This window comes from Callithrix jacchus, chromosome 12 (assembly GCF_049354715.1).
Source record: "Callithrix jacchus isolate 240 chromosome 12, calJac240_pri, whole genome shotgun sequence".
Lineage (NCBI taxonomy): Eukaryota > Metazoa > Chordata > Mammalia > Primates > Cebidae > Callithrix > Callithrix jacchus.
Window position 1 is genome coordinate 24,848,408 of NC_133513.1, and position 20,355 is coordinate 24,868,762.

At 41.6% G+C, this 20,355-nt stretch overlaps 1 protein-coding gene and 1 long non-coding RNA gene across 2 annotated transcripts in view; one reads left to right on the forward strand and one right to left on the reverse strand.

Moving 5' to 3' along the window:
* The first annotated feature begins 218 nt into the window (after positions 1–218).
* CACNG3 (calcium voltage-gated channel auxiliary subunit gamma 3) overlaps positions 219–20,355 on the forward strand; it is a 104,910-nt gene continuing 84,773 nt past the window's right edge. Inside the window, exon 1 of the mRNA XM_002756002.5 lies at positions 219–817. Coding sequence (XP_002756048.1) covers positions 607–817 — 211 coding nt within the window. The 5' untranslated portion in view covers positions 219–606. The remainder of the gene's footprint in view (positions 818–20,355) is intronic.
* Positions 10,174–19,885, reverse strand: LOC144578602 (uncharacterized). Its single transcript, XR_013524733.1, has 2 exons — positions 19,645–19,885; positions 10,174–15,872 (listed from the first exon to the last, which is right to left on the reverse strand). It is a non-coding gene; the product is annotated as an uncharacterized LOC144578602 (long non-coding RNA).

Below are 20,355 nucleotides of genomic sequence, written 5' to 3' on the forward strand. Positions count from 1 at the left end.
GGACTCTGTCTTTTCTCCAGTTTGAGCGGGGGTGTCGGGAGCAGGCGGAGAGCTTTCCTGCGAGGCTGTGGAAGCAGTGAACACTCTTCTCAGCCGCTCGCCTCCCAGCAGTGCTATTTTTTGCCATCCGCCCTCACCCCCAGCACACGCGCTCGCACACACACGCACGCACGCACACACACACACACACACTCACAGAGACCTCTCTGGGTTTCTTTGCCTTGAGTCTCCCGATGCTGTGAGAAGCCAGGCGCATCTCCAACCGAGCTGGCAGCTCCAGGCTCCGGAGCCATGCCCTGCACGGACCCTCGTCTTTACCAAGCTCCTGAGGAATGAAAGGAACCCAGGGACCCTCAGAAAGCAGCAGTGATGCGGACCAACCCCCCGGAGCCTGCACCCTTCCGAGGGCCATAGGCGACCCTGGGAACTGGAGAGAGCTCCAGACAGGAAATCCCAGCTATCCCCAAGTCCCTGTGGATGCTGACAAAAGGAGACCTGAATTTTTAGAAGAGCCTGTGCTAGGTTACCCGGCTGCAGAGTGATTTTCCCCTCCGGCACTGACTCTTCCCCTCCAACCCCCAGCCGTCCAGAGTACCATGAAGAATTATGAGGATGTGTGACAGAGGTATCCAGATGTTGATCACCACTGTGGGAGCCTTTGCAGCTTTTAGTTTAATGACCATTGCAGTGGGCACGGACTACTGGTTATATTCCAGAGGTGTGTGCAGGACTAAATCTACAAGTGATAATGAAACCAGCAGGAAGAATGAAGAAGTAATGACCCATTCGGGGCTGTGGAGGACCTGCTGCCTAGAAGGTATTTGCAAATTCCTCTCAATGGCTCTGAATAATCCAGTTTGTGATATTCTGGTGGTTGTTTGGGGGAGATGGAGATGGTGATGAGGAAAGAAGAGTAGTTCAAATTATTGCTGAGAATGTGCAGGTGCACAGACTCTGTTACCAGCAAGACTGACGCCATGTGAGTTAAAGGGGTTGGGTCTTGTTGATTGTTTTTAGTATAAGCCTCATGAGATGAGATTTTGTGACACTCTAGGCAGCTTCTGCAGTTGAGAAAAGTCTTCAAATCCAAAACCCCTAGGCATATTGTAAACCGCTTGAATCTCTGGCTTGAGATGGGGTCTTTAACTCTGCTTAAATTGCATTTTGAAGGGGGGGGAAGAGGAGGAGGGATAAGAGGAAGGAAGTGAGGGGGAGAGAGAGAAATCCTGACCTGGTCTGGCACATTCTGAGCTATTTCCTTATTTCTCAACATAGACTTATCAGTTTCTCCTGAGTTTGCTCTAACTAGATATTGTCATGAACTTCCATTGCCAATCAGTAACAGGGTAACATATGTAAACCTCTACTCCCACTCACACCTCATGCACACATTTTAAGAAAAAAAATCCTTACTGATACATGTTTTATTAGTTTGGATTACAACAAACTGAAGTCTTGGTATTTTGTATCCACCGGCCTTTATCCCTAAATCATTCCCAAACCCAAAAAAGATATTATTTCCATGACATTTACAAAAGGCCAATTCTCCAAGAATTGCAGTTCATCACTTTTAATTCTAAAAATTAGAGGAGTAACTGTAAATTATAATGAAGATAGAACAATTTTAAAATGTAAAGCCCCTTTTTAGCCTATCACACTATTAAACTTGCTTTCACCACACCAGAAGTCACTCTTAGCACCAATGGGCAATGCTTGGATATCATTAGGAATAAATAGAAAGATAAGGAAGAAAATCAAAGCTCTTTGGAGCCTATGTGCCTGAGGGAAGTCACTGGATTAGAGGGACAGTAGGGGGTTTTCTTAGGCTTCTGAGAAATCTGTAGAGCTTGTCACAGTGGTGGGCAAGGAAATCTGGGTTTCCTGTATGGTCCCCTCCCCTGCTTGCCATTGGTTCTTCACACTGCATTCCCACTGGCTGACATTTGTCAGGGCTTCTTGAGAACTTGCATTTATGTAAATCGCTTAGGAAATCATGCTATGACATCACTTGCCAGTGTAATATTGCATCATTCTCTGGCCTTCTTCCCATGTCCTGACACTTTGAACAACTGCTTTCCTGACCGTAGTGCTACTACAATTGATTCTGTTTCTAATACAAATTTGCAACTGGTGGGAAGCCCAGGTAGGAAAGGGCTACCTTTAATGCAGCAAGGATCATGTGAAGTCAGAAGACCTGGTTAATGCTGCAAAGTATCAGTGTGACCTTGGCTAAGACATTTAGCCTCTCCAATTCTCAGTTTATTCATCTGAGAAATGATACGTTTGGATTAGGTGGTCTTGAATTAACACTATCTAAAGCTTATACTGTATTCAGTGTACTGACAGAAATTCTAGAATAATTATTTCCTAAACAATGACAAAAGTCAAATATTTGTGAGCATTTGTGATTGTGTATGGTGAAGTCATTTACCTCAGGGAAATTTAATATTTCCCTTTCTTATATTGACTGTAAGGAAATGAATTGTCTTTTGTAAAACTTATTTGGTGGATGCTGTGATATCTACATGATTCTAGAGAGATGGTATAAAAAAATCTAAGCTTTCTCCAAGCCAAAAATGGCACATACATATACTGTGCTTTAGCCATTTTCAATTCTTCTGCCTCTTAGAATCAAACCTCATAATGCACAATTAAACACAAAGTTTGACTTCCCTCATTATGATCCATGAGAAAACATACCTATAAGAGCAAAGGTAGGACCTAGAATTTCTGAACCCTTGCTAAGAATTTCTCAACTGATGGTTTCACTTTTTTCTAATGTCATGACCTATACGCACAGTTTGAGCAAGGAATTGAAACCCCACCCAGGCATTCTGTAGGCTTAATGGGAGAAGTGAGAAATCTAATCAAGAAGGAATTGGATGAATTGAAGATGTATCCTTGGGCAGGTGAATTCCATTGAGAAAATGTGTTGCAATCCCCATACAACTTGACCCGGCTTTTTTGTTGTTGTTGTTTAATTTTTTGAAGTGTTAAATACAGTAAGATGCACAAATCACAATGAATCACAATAAAATATTAGCTGTGACTGCACCCATGTAATCAACACCCAGATGGGCCCTGGCTAAAATTTGAAGCCAAGATTTGTCTTAATATACCAAACACATCAGGTGTTTGACAAATATTCAGGAGCCTGATTTCTGCATTGGAAGACACATGCACTTGGTAGCATCCAACCTGGGCATTTCCATCCTCTGCTAGAATGAAGATGAACAGTCCTTTCCCATTCGGTATTTCTTACCTACCCTAGAGCCAAAGCATCCTCATTTTCTGGTCCTTTAAGTGTCAAAGGAAAACTGGGAGGATTTTGTAGCTCCATTTTCTTAGAGATCGAATTAGAAAAGTTAATTCTTCCATACTTTTTTAAGGATACATGAGGCAATGTGATTATTTTATCTAAAAGAAGAGAATGCCAAGGAGAACATGACAGCTGTCTGCAAATATCTGAAGGGCTGTCATATGAAAGATAGATTTGAAATGTTCTGTGTGGCCTCAAGGAGGTAGTAGTAGGAGCTAGAGGAAAATAGATTTTACCTCCATATAAATAACTATCAAATGTGGAATGGAAAGCTTTTGGAGTCTTCCAACATCAAAGATGTTCAAGTGTAAGAAAACTATATCAATTGTTTCCCAGCTTGGCTGGTCATCAGATTCTCATGAGGAGCTTTAAAAATGTTTAGATCATCAGGGGCTTCACAACTAGAACTCCTGCTTCCATAGGTCTGAAGTAGACCACAAAAATCTGACTTTTCTAAAGGTGCTCCAAGCAATTATGATGATAAAGCCAACATGTATTGATATTTGCACTGGGCCTGAGGCTGACTACGTGTTTTAAGGATGACCATGTCACTCAAGGAGGAGAAGGATGTTTCCAGTTTTCCTTTCTATAACCTACCTACTTACTCATAGTAAGGGTTTTTTTTATAACCTACTTAGTTATAGTTAGGTTATAGAAAGGAAAAATGGAAACATCCTTCTCCTCCCTGAGTGACAGGATCACTCAAACCAAGTTTACATTGTAGCTGAATTTGGCCCATGGGCTGCCAGTTTTGAGCCCTATAAATTACCTAAATGGCACTTTTAATCCAAATTTCTGCTATTTTATATCTGATTCCTGAATTACTCTTTGTTAGTCAATAATCAGTTTTCAACTCCTTAAAAAAACTACTAAGAAAAGATAATGTAACCTATCAGAATATCCCTTGCATTTAGCACTTACTATGTGCTCACACTGTTCTAAGAATTTTGAAAAATACCTCTTTCATCTTCAAAGGAGCTCAATGGTATAGGTACTATTATTACCCTCATTTTACAGATGAGGAAATTGAGGGCTGGAAAATTTACACAACTTGCCCAAGGTCACACATCTAAACTCAGCAGGCAATACTTAACCTTAGTCGTGCTGTCTCTCTGAGCATTTGCTAGAGAACATTAATTTATGCTTCAGTGGGTAGTCTGCTACTGGTACAAACATTAACTTGTGAAAATGCCCAGACACATGGGTTTTTCCATTCAGAAGTCCCAAATCTCAGAACACTCAGCATGCCTGTGCAGTGTCGGCAGGGACTCAGGAGCCACCAGACACACACAAACTCAGAGGCAGCAAAGGACACGCTTTGAATGGAAAGACAATCGACCTGTGTAGAGACACCCACACTGGAAAACCAACACGAACGCCTGACTCATTATCTGGAAAGCACGGGAGGCGCTCACAAAGTAGAGCCCTAACCTGCTTCATGTTTTCAACAGTGGCCTGTGAATTTGAATGAGAAATGTTCAATATGTGACTCTCTCATTAAGAAAACCTTTTGAAGGCCTAGAGACAATCAAAGCGATGTATTTAGATAGCAGGAAGACCACCAGGCTAGTAGTGAGGAACCCTGAGTGTTCATTCCATTTCCATCACTAACAGTTAACGGTGAACTAACAATGAATTGTGAATGTTATTTTCCCTCTTTGGACCTCAGTTTACCTAATTCTAAAATGAGAGCTTTAGATAAAATTAGGGAGAAACAAACCCAAATATTCGTGAAGATGAAGCAGCTAATGTAAAATGTGAAACAAGCATTTCCCAACCCTGTTAGCTCAATTCCAAACAGGTTCGGAGGTAGGTAACAGTAGATTTGAGAAGATGTATGGTAACTGGAGCTTGGTCTCAGCGTGGGGCAATAGGGAGTGGTGAGGACTGTGGCAAACTAGAAAGCACAAGCCCCATCTAAAGGATGATTATTACTTGGCTTGAGCAGATTTTTGCCTTGGAGAAATGGACACCAAATGTGACCCAATATTTCAAGTAAAGAAAAGCCAGATGTAAAATATCTTGATTTTTAAAATGCAGGCAACCCTTTCAACTTTTTAATAATATGATACGAGTCAAACCAAATTTACCTTGTAGCTGAATTTGGCTCATGGGCTGCCAGTTTTCAGACTTGTAAATTATCTAAATGGCACTTTTAATCCAAATTTCTGATATTTTTATATTTGATTCTTGAATTACTCTTTATTAGTCAATAATCACTTTTTTAATTCGTTAAAAAAAATACTAAGAAAAAGAAAACCTACTTATTTAGGATTTTAGGACAGGGAACTTAAAAGTGATGGAAAAAGAGGTTTAATAACTGGTATTTCTGCTACAGATGGGCCAGGATGACATCAAACATCTGGCTCAAAAACCGGAAAAAAAAATTAGCCAGTCATTAGAAGTTCTCCCATATTTCCAAATCTCCAGATGGTTGATTTTTTCAACCAGACGGGGTTCCAGCATTATTTACGTGTTTGGCAACCTTCAGGGAAGCTGCAAATATGTGGTTGAGGATGGAGGTGAGGAAAAGACGTAGCACTCATTAATTATTCTCTATGTGCCAAGCCCTGTGCTAGGTGCCTTTGTACCTGTTAACTCATACTTTTCTTATCTCCTGTCTCCCCCCAAGTATAATATAGAATCTGCAAGGATGGGGATTCTTGTCTTTTGGGGCACCGCTCTACTTCTAAAACTTAGAAACAGGACCCAGTCATCACTTCTGCAACTGCAGTTCTAGATTTAATGCTGTAGCCTCCCTCAGATATGGGTTCAGAAGGTGTTGGAGTTCTCCTACTCTCTTCCCTACTCCTGACCTTCTCCCAGTTCCTTTTTCTGTATTCTTCCTCCTTGCCACTACAGCCTGAGACATAAATGGAAGAGAGAAGTGGGCTGGAGCCTTAAGGCAGGATGGGAATGAGTGACCCTGACTGCGTTTGGGGGTTGAGTAAGGATTGGGCAGGTGATAGAGGTTGTAGTATGAACATGACTAATAGCCAGAATGTGTCCATAGCACCGTACTGGTTGTTAAAATACTTCCCTGTGTCTTAATAAACAATGTCTGGCCCAAGTCTTTCGCCAACTCCCCACCACCACTGCACCCACCTTAGCCCTTCCGGGAGCCTCTCAGATCCATTAAATAAAGAGTGAAGACCTGGCCCAGCAGATGTCATCATGACCTTGCTCCAGCCCTACAAAACCATTCATTCTGATTGTTTGGTCTTGTGTCCCATTGGTTGTTAAATATTTTAAATCTCATTCCTAATTGTATCATCATTGGTGAAAAGAACTTACTCCTCTTCTTTCTTCCTCAAACCCAATACTCTACCTGACTCTGGGATTCCACCTACTTTAGGAAGTAGATGCCTTGAAAATATTTTCATTTGTTTCATTCTCTGAAATTTTATCTTCTGGATTAGGATAAAGTCAAGTGACCTTAATTCCAAGGTTGGATGACCAGTGTGGGTTATTTGTATGGATAGCTAGTGTGTGTCAAGAATAAAATAAAACAAGAAATTAGGCAAAAAGATGACTGTGTTCTTTTAATGTTTACATAGAGCATAGTGAAACAAATTTACCCAAGGGGTCATCTGACCCTCTGGGGAAATGTAACTTTGATTGACTTAGCTTTCATTACAGATTCAGGCCTAGTTGCTATATAGTTAGATATTTACTTGTAGAAAACTGGGGAAATGTGCATATTTTTGTTCAGTAGATGTGCATGTAATTTTCATTAATTAGAGGAGATAATCCAAAATGTTGTGGATTTGTTCTCTCCTCTCCTATCAGTTTTATATTAATTTAAGTATCTTCAAAATTTTTTCACTAAAAAAATAGAATATCCTCCTTTGAACCAATTTTTTCATTTTACTGGTTTCCTCATTGTTGAGTTGAACAAAACTCGACATGAACGCACTATGTATTTTAGGAGAATTATGTTTTTAATAATTTAAAATTTATACTTTGACATATGGAAGCATCCCTCAATTAAAACAATGTTTCTGATATTAAACAGAGGTGTAGAAAACCCTAAGGTTGTCTTAATTTTCTCCTATCTTATAATCCTACCTCAGAACATTTTTTCAATGTAGGAACAAATAAGCCCTTACTAAGTTAATCAAAGACCACAGAGAATATGGGATATAACAGGGGCTTTGGGAGCAGGTGGACATGGGGGTTATGTGGATCCTGATATTTACCAACTGTGAGACCTTGAAAGTTGCCTACTCTCTGAGTGTTAGTTTACTAACCTGTGAAATGGGGAAATAAAAGTAGCAAGTGCCTTCAACTCTTTCTGTTTTAGTTCTTGTGCTTCCTTCATTTCTTCTGACTTCTAAATAACATGGTGACCATTAGCTCTTGGTTTACACATTTCTACACAAGATCCATTTGCTAAGACAAATGATAAGTTAGCCTTCTTATACAAGTTTTTCCCTTCCTCCCAATACCATTAGTTTCTCAGTGAGGTACCTGTGGCCCCAAGAAGAATCATCCGTAATGATTGAGTGCTGGACTGGACATTTGCTTAAGCAGCTCATGTGTCCACCTCAGCAAGGGACTTGGAGGGAACAACAGAGCTAAGAGGAGGCATGGGAGTGGAGCAGCCTACTTGGAATGAAGTTCTGTATGTGGACCGGATCTGGCAGTGGGTAGCTGGGCTGCCACCATTGTGTTCATGTCTCACCCAAGAGAGCAGCCCATTAGCCAAGAAGACCCTAACCAGGGCTGTACAATTTGTAAAGATGTTGCCCTATATGAAGCTGCTTGCCTGAGGGGTAGGGGCTGAGAGTCAACCCATGCTCCACTCACCAAACCATGCACCTTGGTTCAGAACTGAGTCCACTCAAAGGGAGTAGGGTCTATAATTAATGTCCACAGGGTACTGTATGCATCAACCACAGTCTTAGCAACATGGGGCTGTATGCTCTCAGTGGAAAGGGCCATGCAGGTTGGAAAAGACTAGACCAGAGTCAGAGATTCCACATCAGGAAAGGAAGTTGCAATGGGAAGATTCCATAGGACCTTCCAATAACCAATGCGTGTGACTCCACAAGACAGTCAGCATGCAGATGCCTACTACACAGAGTGCCTGGCCGTTGATGTTAGCCAGAGAAGCAGTGACAGCAAACAAGAAGGGTTTACAGCCTCGCCCAGCTAAGTGAAGTAGCAGACTGGCCTTTTCTTTCTGCTCCCTGAGGAACCTATATACAGAAGGTGCTAGAATCTAAAGGAAAAAGGAGCAGGGATAGTGATTTGAATTCAACATGCAATTTGAAATCTTAGGCAGAACTGGCAGTCTTAACAACCAAAAGTGACTGAGAAGTTATGAAATCTGCCTAAACTATCTTTAAGAAAATGAAGGATTTGGGCTGGACGCAGTGGCTCACGCCTATAATCCCAACACTTTGGGAGGCTGAGGCGGCTGGATCACAAGGTCAAGAGATCGAGACCATCCTGGTCAACAAGGTGAAACCCCGTCTCTACTAAAAAAATTAGCTGGGTATGATGGCACGCACCTGTAGTCCCAGCTACTCGGGAGGCTGAAGCAGGAGAATCGTTTGAACCCAGGAGGCGGAGGTTGCAGTGAGCTGAGATTGCGCCATTGCATTCCAGCCTGGGTAACAAGAGCAAAATTCCGTCTAAAAACAAATAGACAAACAAAAAAGAAAATGAAGGATTTGAAATTATATAATTGAAAGCCAAACTAAAACTGGTGCATGTTTATATCCCACTAAATTGAAACCCATCAATAAACATAATAAATGTCATCATGCTTTGTCTCAGAAATTTTTAACAGTTGAAAACTCTGCAGGGCATGGTGGCTCACACCTGTAATCCCAGCACTTTGAGAGACCAAGGTGGGTAGATCACTTGAGTCCTGAAGTTTGAGAACAGAGTGGGCAATATAGTGAGACCCCATCTCTGCAAAAAAAATAAATAAAGAGAAAAGTTAGTCAAGTGTGCTGACATGTTTTTGTAGTCCCAGCTACTCAGGAGGCTGAAGTGGGAGGATCACTAGTGCCCAGGAGATTGTGGTTGCAATGAGCTGAGATCATGCCACTGCACTCTGGTCTGGGGTGAAGTGAGACTCGAAAGAAAGAAAGAAAGAAAGAAAGAAAGAAAGAAAGAAAGAAAGAAAGAAAGAAAGAAAGAAAGAAAGAAAGAAAGAAAGAAAGAAAGAAAGAAAGAAAGAAAGAAAGAAAGGAAGGAAGGAAGGAAGGAAGGAAGGAAGGAAGGAAGGAAGGAAGGAAAGAAAGAAAGAAAGAAAGAAAGGAAGAAAGAAAGGAAGAGAGAGAGAGAGAGAGAGAGAAAGAGAGAGAGAGAGAGAGAGAGAAAGAAAGAGAGAGAGAGAGAAAGAAAGAAAGAAAGAAAGAAAGGGAAAGGAAGAAAAGAGAGGAGAGGAGAGGAGGAAGGGAGGGAAGAGGGAGGGAGGAAGGAAGGGAGGGACGAAGGGAGGGAGGGAGGGAGGAGGAAGAAAAGAAAGAAAAAGGAGAGAGAGTAAGAAAGAAAGAAAGGAAGGGAGGAAGGGAGGAGGGAGGGAGAGAGGGAGGGAGGGAGAAAAGAGAGAAAGAGGGAAAGAAGGAAGCCCATTGGTGTATATATGTATATTAGGAGCTGTAGCTATATCTCAGGGCTTGACAAACTATGATGAGGCCAAATTCAGCCCATTGCCTGCTTCTGGACAGCCCATAGCTAAAAATATTTTGTGTATCTTAAAGGGTTGAAAAGTTAAGTAATATCCAATAATGTTTTATGACACATAAAAAGATATAAAATTCAAATTACAGCATCCACAATTCTAAATGTTGCCAATAAAAAATTTGTAGAAACTTGTTTTTGGCTGGGCATGGTGGCTCACACCTGTAATCCCAGCACTTTGGGAGGCTGAGGTGGGTGGATCATGTCAGGAAATTGAGACCATCCTGGCCAACATGGTGAAACCCTGTCTCTACTAAAAATACAAAAACAATTAGCTGGACGTGGTGGCATGCACCTGTAGTCCCAGCTACTCAGGAGGCTGAAGCAGGAGAATCACTTGAACCTAGGAGGTGGAAATCACAGTGAGCCAAGATACCCCCACTGCACTCCAGCCTGGGTGACAGTGCGAGACTGTCTTAAAAAAAAAAAAGAAATTTGTTTTCTTTCTTGTCATTTATCTATCTCTATATATACACATTTATATGTCTATATATCTATATAATTTCTTGTCATTTATATATACTCAATTTTGCTGCTTGGCCTGCAAAGCCTGAAATATTTACTATTTTGCCTTTTCCAGAAAAAGCCAAGTTTGCCAAACCCTGCTATATATCTCACTGCAGAGACATGTAGGAATCTATAATAACACTCTATTTCTAGAAGGATTCTTTGTTTTCCCAAGAGTTTTGAATTGCTTTTCTTTTTTCCTTGTACCATCTGCCTTTATCACAGACCCTTCATGTAATCAGATATTCTTTCTTTCCCAGAGAACTCCCACATAGTTCTGGTTTTCCCTTCTCTCATAGCATCCAGGAAAATGTAGTCCCTGACCAGGAACACAGGAACAGTATCTTCAAGGGCTGACAAAAGAAGAAAGCCTTGAGAGACAGTGTTTCTACTAGCAGTAAAAAGAAAGGAATGCTCTAGATAAGTTTGACAGTAGACTCCATGAGACAAGGTTACTCAGTGGGTGGCCCACAACAGGCAGCTGGTGTTGGGAGTCTAGGTACAAATACTGTGCCATGTAGCTCTATGGATGAGGTTCAGTATGCTCATGAAACTTCATGAAAGATACATGAATGGGCACTTCTGTGAAAGAGTCTTGTACTCCAAAATGTTACAAGTCACAACGATAGATCTTAGAACAGAAGTGAAACAGAGAATGATACTTAGGGCCATCCAAACACAGATGGTAATCAAAGGTATGACAGTACACAATAAATGCCAGAGAAACACAAGGAAGACAAAGAGGGAAAATGACACCCTAAGTAGCACTCACATTTATGGACAAAGAACAGAGGAGCCAGTGAGAATCTGGAAGAGCAGAGATAAAGGAGAAAGAGAATTCAGGATTTGACTAGCATTTTGTGGGTCTGCCGAAGCTTTTTCCAAAATGGTACAGATGAAAAACAGTGTCTACTACTAGAAGCCCTCCAGCCTAACAGAGCTCTCTCAAGGCAGGAACCCCATGTGTAGCCTCTTTCCTGGGTTTGCATGAGGTGGCTCACTTCCAGGGCAAGTCTGCCCTTCCTGGGATCAGTCAGCCCATGAAATGCTGTTATGGATCCTGGGGGCAGCTTTCAAGGAAGCTGGAGAGGGAGAGGATGGACCATGAGAAGCCCAGAAACAGGTGCCAAGTAACTAGGAGAAAGAATTATTTTTAATTTCTTAATTTTTACTTTTTAAAATCATTTTGAGACACATCTCGCTCTATTTCCCAGGCTGAAGTTCAGTGGTGCAGTCAGAGCTCACTGCAGCCACCACCTTCTGGGCTCAAAGGATTCTCCCACCTCAGCCCCCTGAGTAGATGGGACTACAGGCACATGCCACCATGCCTGGCTATTTTAAAAATCTTTTGTAGAGATGGGGTCTCACTATGCTGGCCAGGATGGTCTCCAACTTCTGAGCTCAAGTGACTCTCCTGCCTTGGCCTCCCAAAGTGCTGTGATTACAGGTGTGAACCACTGTGCCTTACCTAGAAAAAATAATTAAAAGCTAACACTTAACAAACACCTTTTATGTGCCTAGCAACAATTATTGTGGTAGACTGTGCATTCATTTGTTTGTTTTTTAGATAGAGTCTTGCTCTGCTGCCCAGGCTGAAGTGCAGTGGTATGATCTCAGCTCACCACAACGCTGCTTCCCAGCCTCAGGTGATTCTCCTTCCTCAGCCACCCAAGTAGCTGGTACTACAGGTGTGCACCATATGTCCAGCTAATTTTTTGCATTTTTAGTAGAGACAGTGTTTCTCCATGCTGACCAAGCTGGTCTCGAACTCCTGGCCTCAGGTAATCCACCTGCCTTGGTCTTCTAAAGTGTTGGGATTACAGGCATGAGCCATCGCTCCTGGCCTCATTTCTGGGCCAGACCTTGTGCATTTATTCATTGATTTAACCGGCATATGCTAGATGCCAGGCACTCTTCTAAGGATGCACTTTACAATTACTATTTAACTCTCCTGATTTCTTTGAGAGATAGATACTACTATTACCTCCATTTTGCAAACTGCATATGATTAGTAAAGGCTAGACTGGAATTTAAACTGTACCTTCTTCTGTTACTCATTAACTGTATTCTGGGCCCTTGGGTAAACCCTTAGCATAAACAGGCTCAACGGAACCTCATCATAGTCCTGTCTACTGCTAATTGTTAAGGAGATGGAGGCTCAGAGAGGTAAAGTAGCTTGCACAAGATCACTCTGCTAGGTGGTGGCAGGGCTGAGATATAAACCACAGTCTCACTCTAACCACCACACCACACTGCCTTAACTTAAGGACCCAGGCTGGTGGGTTGGGTCTCTTCCAACATGCTCAATCCTGTATCAAGGAGAGCTCGGCATCAATCAGAGGCACTGAACCACTCAACGACTGGAGATATTGTGAAAAATAATTCACTCAACGTCTGCCAATTCCAAATCCAGAAAGCAAAGTCAAGGAAAATAAATGGTAAAGCCAATAAAATTGAGACATTGTAGCCCTAGGCTGTGAAGAAATACCACCTCTGGTGATCAAATGTAAATTTTTCTTTAAAAAGGGAACACTGATGATTTGGAAGTGAGAAGAACAGGGAGTCTAATGGGATGCAGGTGGGCAAATGATTGAGATTCTCACATCTTCTACGTTGGAGTTGGGGTGTTTGCCAACATGGGGATGGCATCAGGTCCAGGGCTATTCCACCTCCCGAGGAGTAAACTTGAGCACATTATTTATTTGACTTCTTTGGGCTTTAAACTCTGCGTCAGGCAAGAGTCAACCCTACCCTTGCCCTCACCTCTGGGTTTGGAGCTCGGATGACTCTGTAACATAGGTGATGAGAATCTACAGCCAGGTTCTCACACAGCACTCAGACGGCCAAAACCATCTTTGAAAGGCACCAGACTTACAACAGACAAAAGTACCACCAGACCTGGTTCTTACTGGCCTTCGACTTGAGTGGGCCAGGAATGGGTAGCAAGGATGAGATTTGGGCAGGCAAGACCCAACACCATCTATCCACCTTTTAGCTTGCAGGTTGTAGGAAATGCTATCAAATATCTTATTGCCACCCCAAAAACCATCCGCCACATTTCTCTGAACCAGCAGCCTAGAACCAGAGCCTGGTGTATAGTAGATGTTCAACAAATATACCTTGAAGTTTTGCCAGAAGGAAGATAATTCAATTATCTTAAGTTTCTCCTAGTGAACTTATTCTAATCCCTGACAATTACTGTTTTGCTCTTAAGTGCTTACAAATTACCCTATTAAGAATATATCCTATAATTCCAGCTAAAATTGTTTACAATTCAGCAGTCTGTTGTTTGAGAGAGACTAGCTCTCCAGTCTTGAAAAATCTCAGCTGGGTGCAGTGGCTCACACCTGTGATCCCAGCAGTTTGGGAGGCCAAGGCGGGTAGATTACTTGAGGTCGTAAGTTCAAGATGAGCCTGGCTAACATGGTGAAACCCCATCTCTACTAAAAATACAAAAATTGGTCGGGCATGGTGGTCGATTCCTGTAATCCCAGCTACCTGGAAAGCTGAGGTGGGAGAGTAGCTTGAACCCAGCAGATGGAGGTTGCAGTGAGCTGAGATCACACCATTACACTCCAGTCTGGGCAACAGTGAGAGACTCCATCTCAAAAAAAAAAAAAAAGAAAAGAAAGAAAGAAATAAAAGAAAATCTCAATGTTATTTGTCCATTTTTTTTTCCATTTTATCCTTGAAGATTATCTAGAGTAGCTCAACAGTCTCATTTTAAAATTCCCTCAATATCCTCGGTGCAAACTCAGGGAAAGAAAAAAGAAAATACATGTTGTGTGGACATATTGTGCACAAATCCCACAGACACTGTTTCTGTTCCTTGTGGCTAAGAGTCTATATATATATTTGGTCACCTGCACATTTAGGAAGTGGAATTTCCACCACTTTATATTCTGTACCATATGCTGTTTGACATCATCCATAGCTGCCCTGGAATACGATAATACCTACCCGTTAAATTAAAGTGATCCACAAAACCATGCTGAGGTAACTGTTGAGGTGCCTTCCATCACCTCATCCATTACAAAAGTCCACTGTCACCTGTAGAAATTGGTTTTGGCATAGACCAGTTAATAAAGATGTGTATTTACAAATCATTTTACCCTTTGCAAATTACAGGACAGCAGAACCAATTAGCTGTTTATCAGCATAAGGTGCCCTAAAATACGTATTACCAAGTAAGTCCTGATTTTTCAAAATGTTACTTTTCACCAAAGATGAGTCTGGCAGGCAATCAAAATGCTCTAGGTGTTTGGAGAAAAATAAAAAAGATCAAATCAAGAGGCAATGATGTTAATCTGAGCCAAAGGTCTGCTGCGCAGCATAATAATTGCTCTTTTCTGCTTTTTCACTCTTCAGTGAGTGATGGCTTAGCTCCTGAGCAGGTGGGAGATGGCAGGGATTGCGTTCTTAATAAGATCTGCACCAAGGAAATCAGTTCTGGACCACCCTAGGATGTTTTTCCAGTTAGAGTCCCTGGGGCTCAGCTGCAGTGACAGCTCATTGGCTTAAGAAACAGAAAATCTTAGCATAGCACAATGGACTTCTTCCAAATTATCCTAAAGCAGAGAAGGTGTGTTAGGGTGGGTGAGGACGAGATTGTAAATGGTGTGGTCAGGGTAGGCTTCCCTGAGAAGGTGACATTGAACTCAAAATATGAAGGAGGTGAGAAGCAGAGCCAAGTGGCTGAGTGGGGGAAGGGCATTCTAGGCAGATGGATCAGCAAGTGCAAAGGCTTGGAGCAGGAAATGTGCTTGGAGTGTTCGAGGAGGCCACCGTGGTTGAAGCGGGGGAGTGAGGAGGAGAGAAACAGATCAGTTTAGGATACTGCAGGCCAGGTCATGAAGAGCTCTGAAGGGAATTGCAAGGACTTTGACTCTTAATGAACTGGAAGCCTCTGAAGGATTTTGAGCCCAAGAATGGCATGCTCTTGAGTTCACCACGTCTGAGTCTTCTCAACTGCACGATTTGCTCCTCGACAGGAAGAGTACTTTGTCCTGTGACCTCCCTCAGGCAAGTACAGCTCTAGACTTTTAACACTTTTGCCTAGCCCTTCTCTATGACTGGGTGCAATGAAGTAGCACCTTATCAGCACTCTTCTCCTTCTTTTGCTTAGAACAAGTCCATGGTCCCTTATTATTTTTCAGTATTTTATTTCTCATTGTGGAAAACTGGGTTTTTACAAATGACGTTGAAGTAGAAGTTTCTAGTCCTTGCCAAATCTTGCAAAGCTCCTGGAATCATCATTCCTTCTGGGAAGCCCCTTCCCAACTCACGGATTCTCACCTTTCATTGGCTCAGGCTGGCATTTCCTCTTGTGCAGCTTCTCCTTCCCAACCTAGAGATCCAACAAGAGATGCAAAGTGAGTGATTTGTATTTGAGGGGACCTCCAGCCTGGATTCCCTGCACCGGATGTACTTATTGAACAGCTACTACGTGCTAAACACTATGTTGGGTCCTGATGATTTAGCAGATAATACGGCAGACATGGTTCCTGTCTTTGGTTAGCTCACAACTGTGTAGGAAAGATGCTGATGGAGTGCACCCAGGTGAGCAGGGGAGGGGGCTCCTGTGGCAGAGAGTATCAGGTCCTAGATTAGTCCATGGCTGGGGTATCACGTAAGTGTTCTCTTAGGGCTTGTGAGTCCCCAAGGGGCTCCTGGCCCGCAGTTGGTGCTAAAAACATATTTTCTAAACATGCAAAAAGGCTTGTGAAGCATACACAGAGGAGAACTGACCTCTTCAAGTACTCGGAGCTGGAATAGAAATGAGCTCAGAGATCCTGGTTTCTTATCCTTAAACAGAGGGGAAAGAGAACATGAAAACAGCCTACCCCTAAAAATCCATGAAGGCACACTGCGTAATTATATATTTTTTCTCTCTCTATTTCTTATCTTTAACTTAAAAAGAAAGAAAGAAAGAAATCCTGGATAATTTATTGTTATTATTATATTATTTCAAGTGGTATATTTTTCCTATTGTATTTGTTAATTGAAACACTTTTTATAACATGAAAGTAATACAAAAACATATTCTCAATATAGAAGTTTAAAACAAAACAGACAAGAATGTTTCCTTTGTACCCTCACTATAAACTCATCTCCTTTTCCCAAAATGATGGCTACTTCTCATTGGTAAATAGCCAGTAAGTCTCTCCCTCTCTTTTTTTTTCTCTACCAAGTCAAAGAGACTAGGAAGTGTGCATTTTTTCTCTTCCAGTTCACATTCTTCATGAGTCGCTCCACACTTTTGAATAATTATCTTACAATTTACTAGACATTTAATCATGCACATTACTTTATTTTTATTTTTGTCATGTAAGTTGAACTTAGATTTTTTCAACTTGTCATTTATTTTTCAGTTAATAAACTGTCCTAGAGATCTTTCTACAGTTATCTTATAATTTATTAAGACATTTAATCATGCACATTTTTATATTATTTTGTTTTTATTTTTGTTAGATAAGACGAACTCCAAGTTTCTCTTCAAAGAATCAGTATGTCAGTATGTTCAGCTCTCTTATTCTTTAATTCTTCATTTTAAAGTTTAACTTCCTGGTTCTCTTTGCCCCCTTGGCTCTAGTTTCAGTAAACAACTTTCCTGCCAGTTCTAATCAGTAGTTCACATCTGTTCCCCTGGTCACCTGCTCTGACCCGAGTCACCCCTGGTCACCTGCTCTGACCTGTTCTGTAACCGTCCTTCCCACCAAACTACCCACCCCACCACTCTGGCTTGTACTCCTGCTCTCTTTAAAATAGTCAATCAGAATTAGCTTAGACTATGCAGTCTAACCCTAGCCAATAGGGAAACAACACAGCAGTAGGGGCTACCTGCATTGGGAATAAGAACCCCTTCCCCTTCCTTGTCCAGGTGAGCACTCACCATGGCTCCATCTGTGAGACATGCCCTTCTTTGGAAGTAAATTGTCTTGCTGAGAAAATTTGTTTTCAAGTGCTACTTCTTCTGTGGCACAGAAAATTTACATATAACATCTTTTGTCACGTAAATTGAATTTATGAGATTTTTTCAACTTGCCATTTATTTTTCATTTTAAAAAGTATTCTAGAGATCTTTCTGCATTAGTAGAGAAGTCTACTTTATTCTTTTTGGTGCCTATTTAGTACTTTGAAGCGTTCCATTATATAATTGCTTTTCAAAAACTTTATTTTAACTTCAGGGGTACCTGTGCAGGTTTGTTATGTAGGTAAACTTGTGTCGTGGGGGATGTGTTATACAGATTATTTCATTACTCAGATATTAAGCCTAGTACCCATTTGGTTATTTTTCCTGATCTTCTCCCTCTTCCCACCCTCCACCCTCCAATAGGCCTCAGTGTGTGTTGTTCTCCTCTATGTGTCCATGCATTCTCATCATTTAGCTCCCATTTATCAGTGACAACATGCAGTATTTGGTTTTCTGTTCCTCATGCATACTAATTTTTTTTTTTTTTTTTTTTGAGACGAAGTTTCGCTCTTGTTACCCAGGCCCCAGGCTGGAGTGCAATGGCGCAATCTCGGCTCACCACAACCTCTGCCTCCTGGGTTCAGGCAATTCTCCAGCCTCAGCCTCCTGAGTAGCTGGGATTACAGGCATGCACCACCATGCCCAGCTAATTTTTTGTATTTTTAGTAGAGACGGGGTTTCACCATGTTGACCAGGATGGTCTCGATCTCTTGACCTCGTGATATACCCGCCTCGGCCTCCCAAAGTGCTGGGATTACAGGCATGAGCCACTGCACCCGGCCCACTATTTTAAACATGAAATCATATGGAAGGGATTTTCATGAGAAACATCCACATGAGAGATACTGCTCTCTCCCCACCCTGAGTCCTATTGCCCAGAGGAAGCTTTTTGAAACCATTTTTATTTGGTTCTTCTGGTGGTTACATCTTTATCTTTAAATAATATGTTCATCCTTCTATTTCTTGATTTATAATCTATTGGCTTCCTGCCACAATAGGTGAGAATTTAGCTAACTCACTCCTCCCTCTGTATCGGTTAGCTTTCTAATTCTTAAAAATAACTTACATCTTCATTTCTTATTTTCATTCACCTTGTGTAGACTGTCTTAGCTTCCTATTTTACAGAACGAGAAAGTTCACATTCCTCACTTCCACCTACCCATGCCTGTAGCTGTAATTTTACTTGCTCGTCATCAAGATTCAGTCTGGTTGCATCCCATTCTGCAACTAAACCAATGTCCTCCATGCTTAGGCTATGGATCGATTCTGAAGTTTGAAAACCAATGAACGTTATTCTGATTATGTAGATAATGTTCAATGCGAGGCTGACTCATTTTCTGAGACTACATTTTTCTCTTTGTGGTTTCAATGTCACAATCTCTGAGTCACTCCAAGAAACATGTCCAAATGGAGTTGCCTAATACTTAACCAGTCGATCAAAATCATGCCATATATTTATTTGGGCTTTCTGGTACAGTTTTCATTTTTTCCTGGAGTTTCTGATGGGCTCAAGGAATTTTTTTAACAGATTGTTTCAGAGCGAAATTAGGCTTTTTAAAACACAAGCCCCATACAGGAGGAAACACTTCCCTGGAGAAATAACTCCTCTCCCTTTTTTCCTGCCTCCTCAGTATAGTATAGCCGTTAAGAACTCAACCCTGCCAGCTTGGCCAATATGGTGAAACCTCTTCTCTACTAAAAATACAAAAATTAGCTGGGCTTGGTGGTGCATGCCTGTAGTCCCAGATACTTGAAAGACTGAGGCAGGAGAATCCCTTGAACCCCAGAGGTGGAGGTTGCAGTGAGCTGAGATCACACCACTGCACTCCAGCCTGGGAGTGCAGAGCAAGACTCCATCTCAAAAAAAAAAAAAAAAAAACCCACAAAGAAACAACAACATAAAAAACTTAACCTCTACCACCAGATTGTTTGTACCAGATTGCTTGGACTCAAATCTCAGCTCAACCACATATGGCTGTGCAACTTTGACATATTACTTAACCTCTCTGTGTCTCAGTTTCCTCACCTATAAAATGGGGGAATTGTCATTATACCTACTCATAGGGTTGTTGTGGGTACTTAATATTTGTACAACACTTAGAACAGTGCTGGCACACGTAAGTACTAATTTGGTGTTGGTTATTACCATTTTCCTGGGATAAATAGATTGGACAGAATCTACTTGTCTGCATTTCTTCACCAACAGCGGGGAATCAGTCCATGGTTACCACTGCTCTGTTAATCCCCAAGAATTTTTAGGAGCCTCAGGGAGGACTGAGGCAAAGCCAGTGATGCAGTTGACAGAGTCCCTACCATGGAACAAGATTTGTAACCTTTGATGGCAAATCTTGGGCCTGATTTTCTTCATGCTGGTTGATGAAGGTGGGAATAGATGTTCTAGAATATCCCCTAGAATTCCCCTATTCTTGGGGAATAGATGTTCTAGAATATCCCCAAGATGAGCTACATCAGGAAGGCATTAGCACTTAACAACAGCAAGTGCCCACTGAGCGCTCACATACATCATCTCACTTTGTCCTCCCAAGAGCATTGTGGGGTATTAGACTCATTTTACCGATGAGTAAATGGAGTTCAGAGAAGTAATTGTCCCAAATTCTCAGAGCCAGTAAGTGGTAGAGGTAGAATTCAAACTTAGGTCTTTTAAATCTGAAAACTAATGTCCTTAATCCTGATGTCATAGCTCAACATTCTCAAAGGGTGGTCTTTCATTTCCTGAGATAAAAGAGGCACTTCCTAAGATCCTTTTAAGGAATTGGCAAGGTTGAAACTATTTCAGAATAATAATACGAAATGTCTGTGCATCGTGGTGCACACCTGTAATCTCAGCTACTCAGGA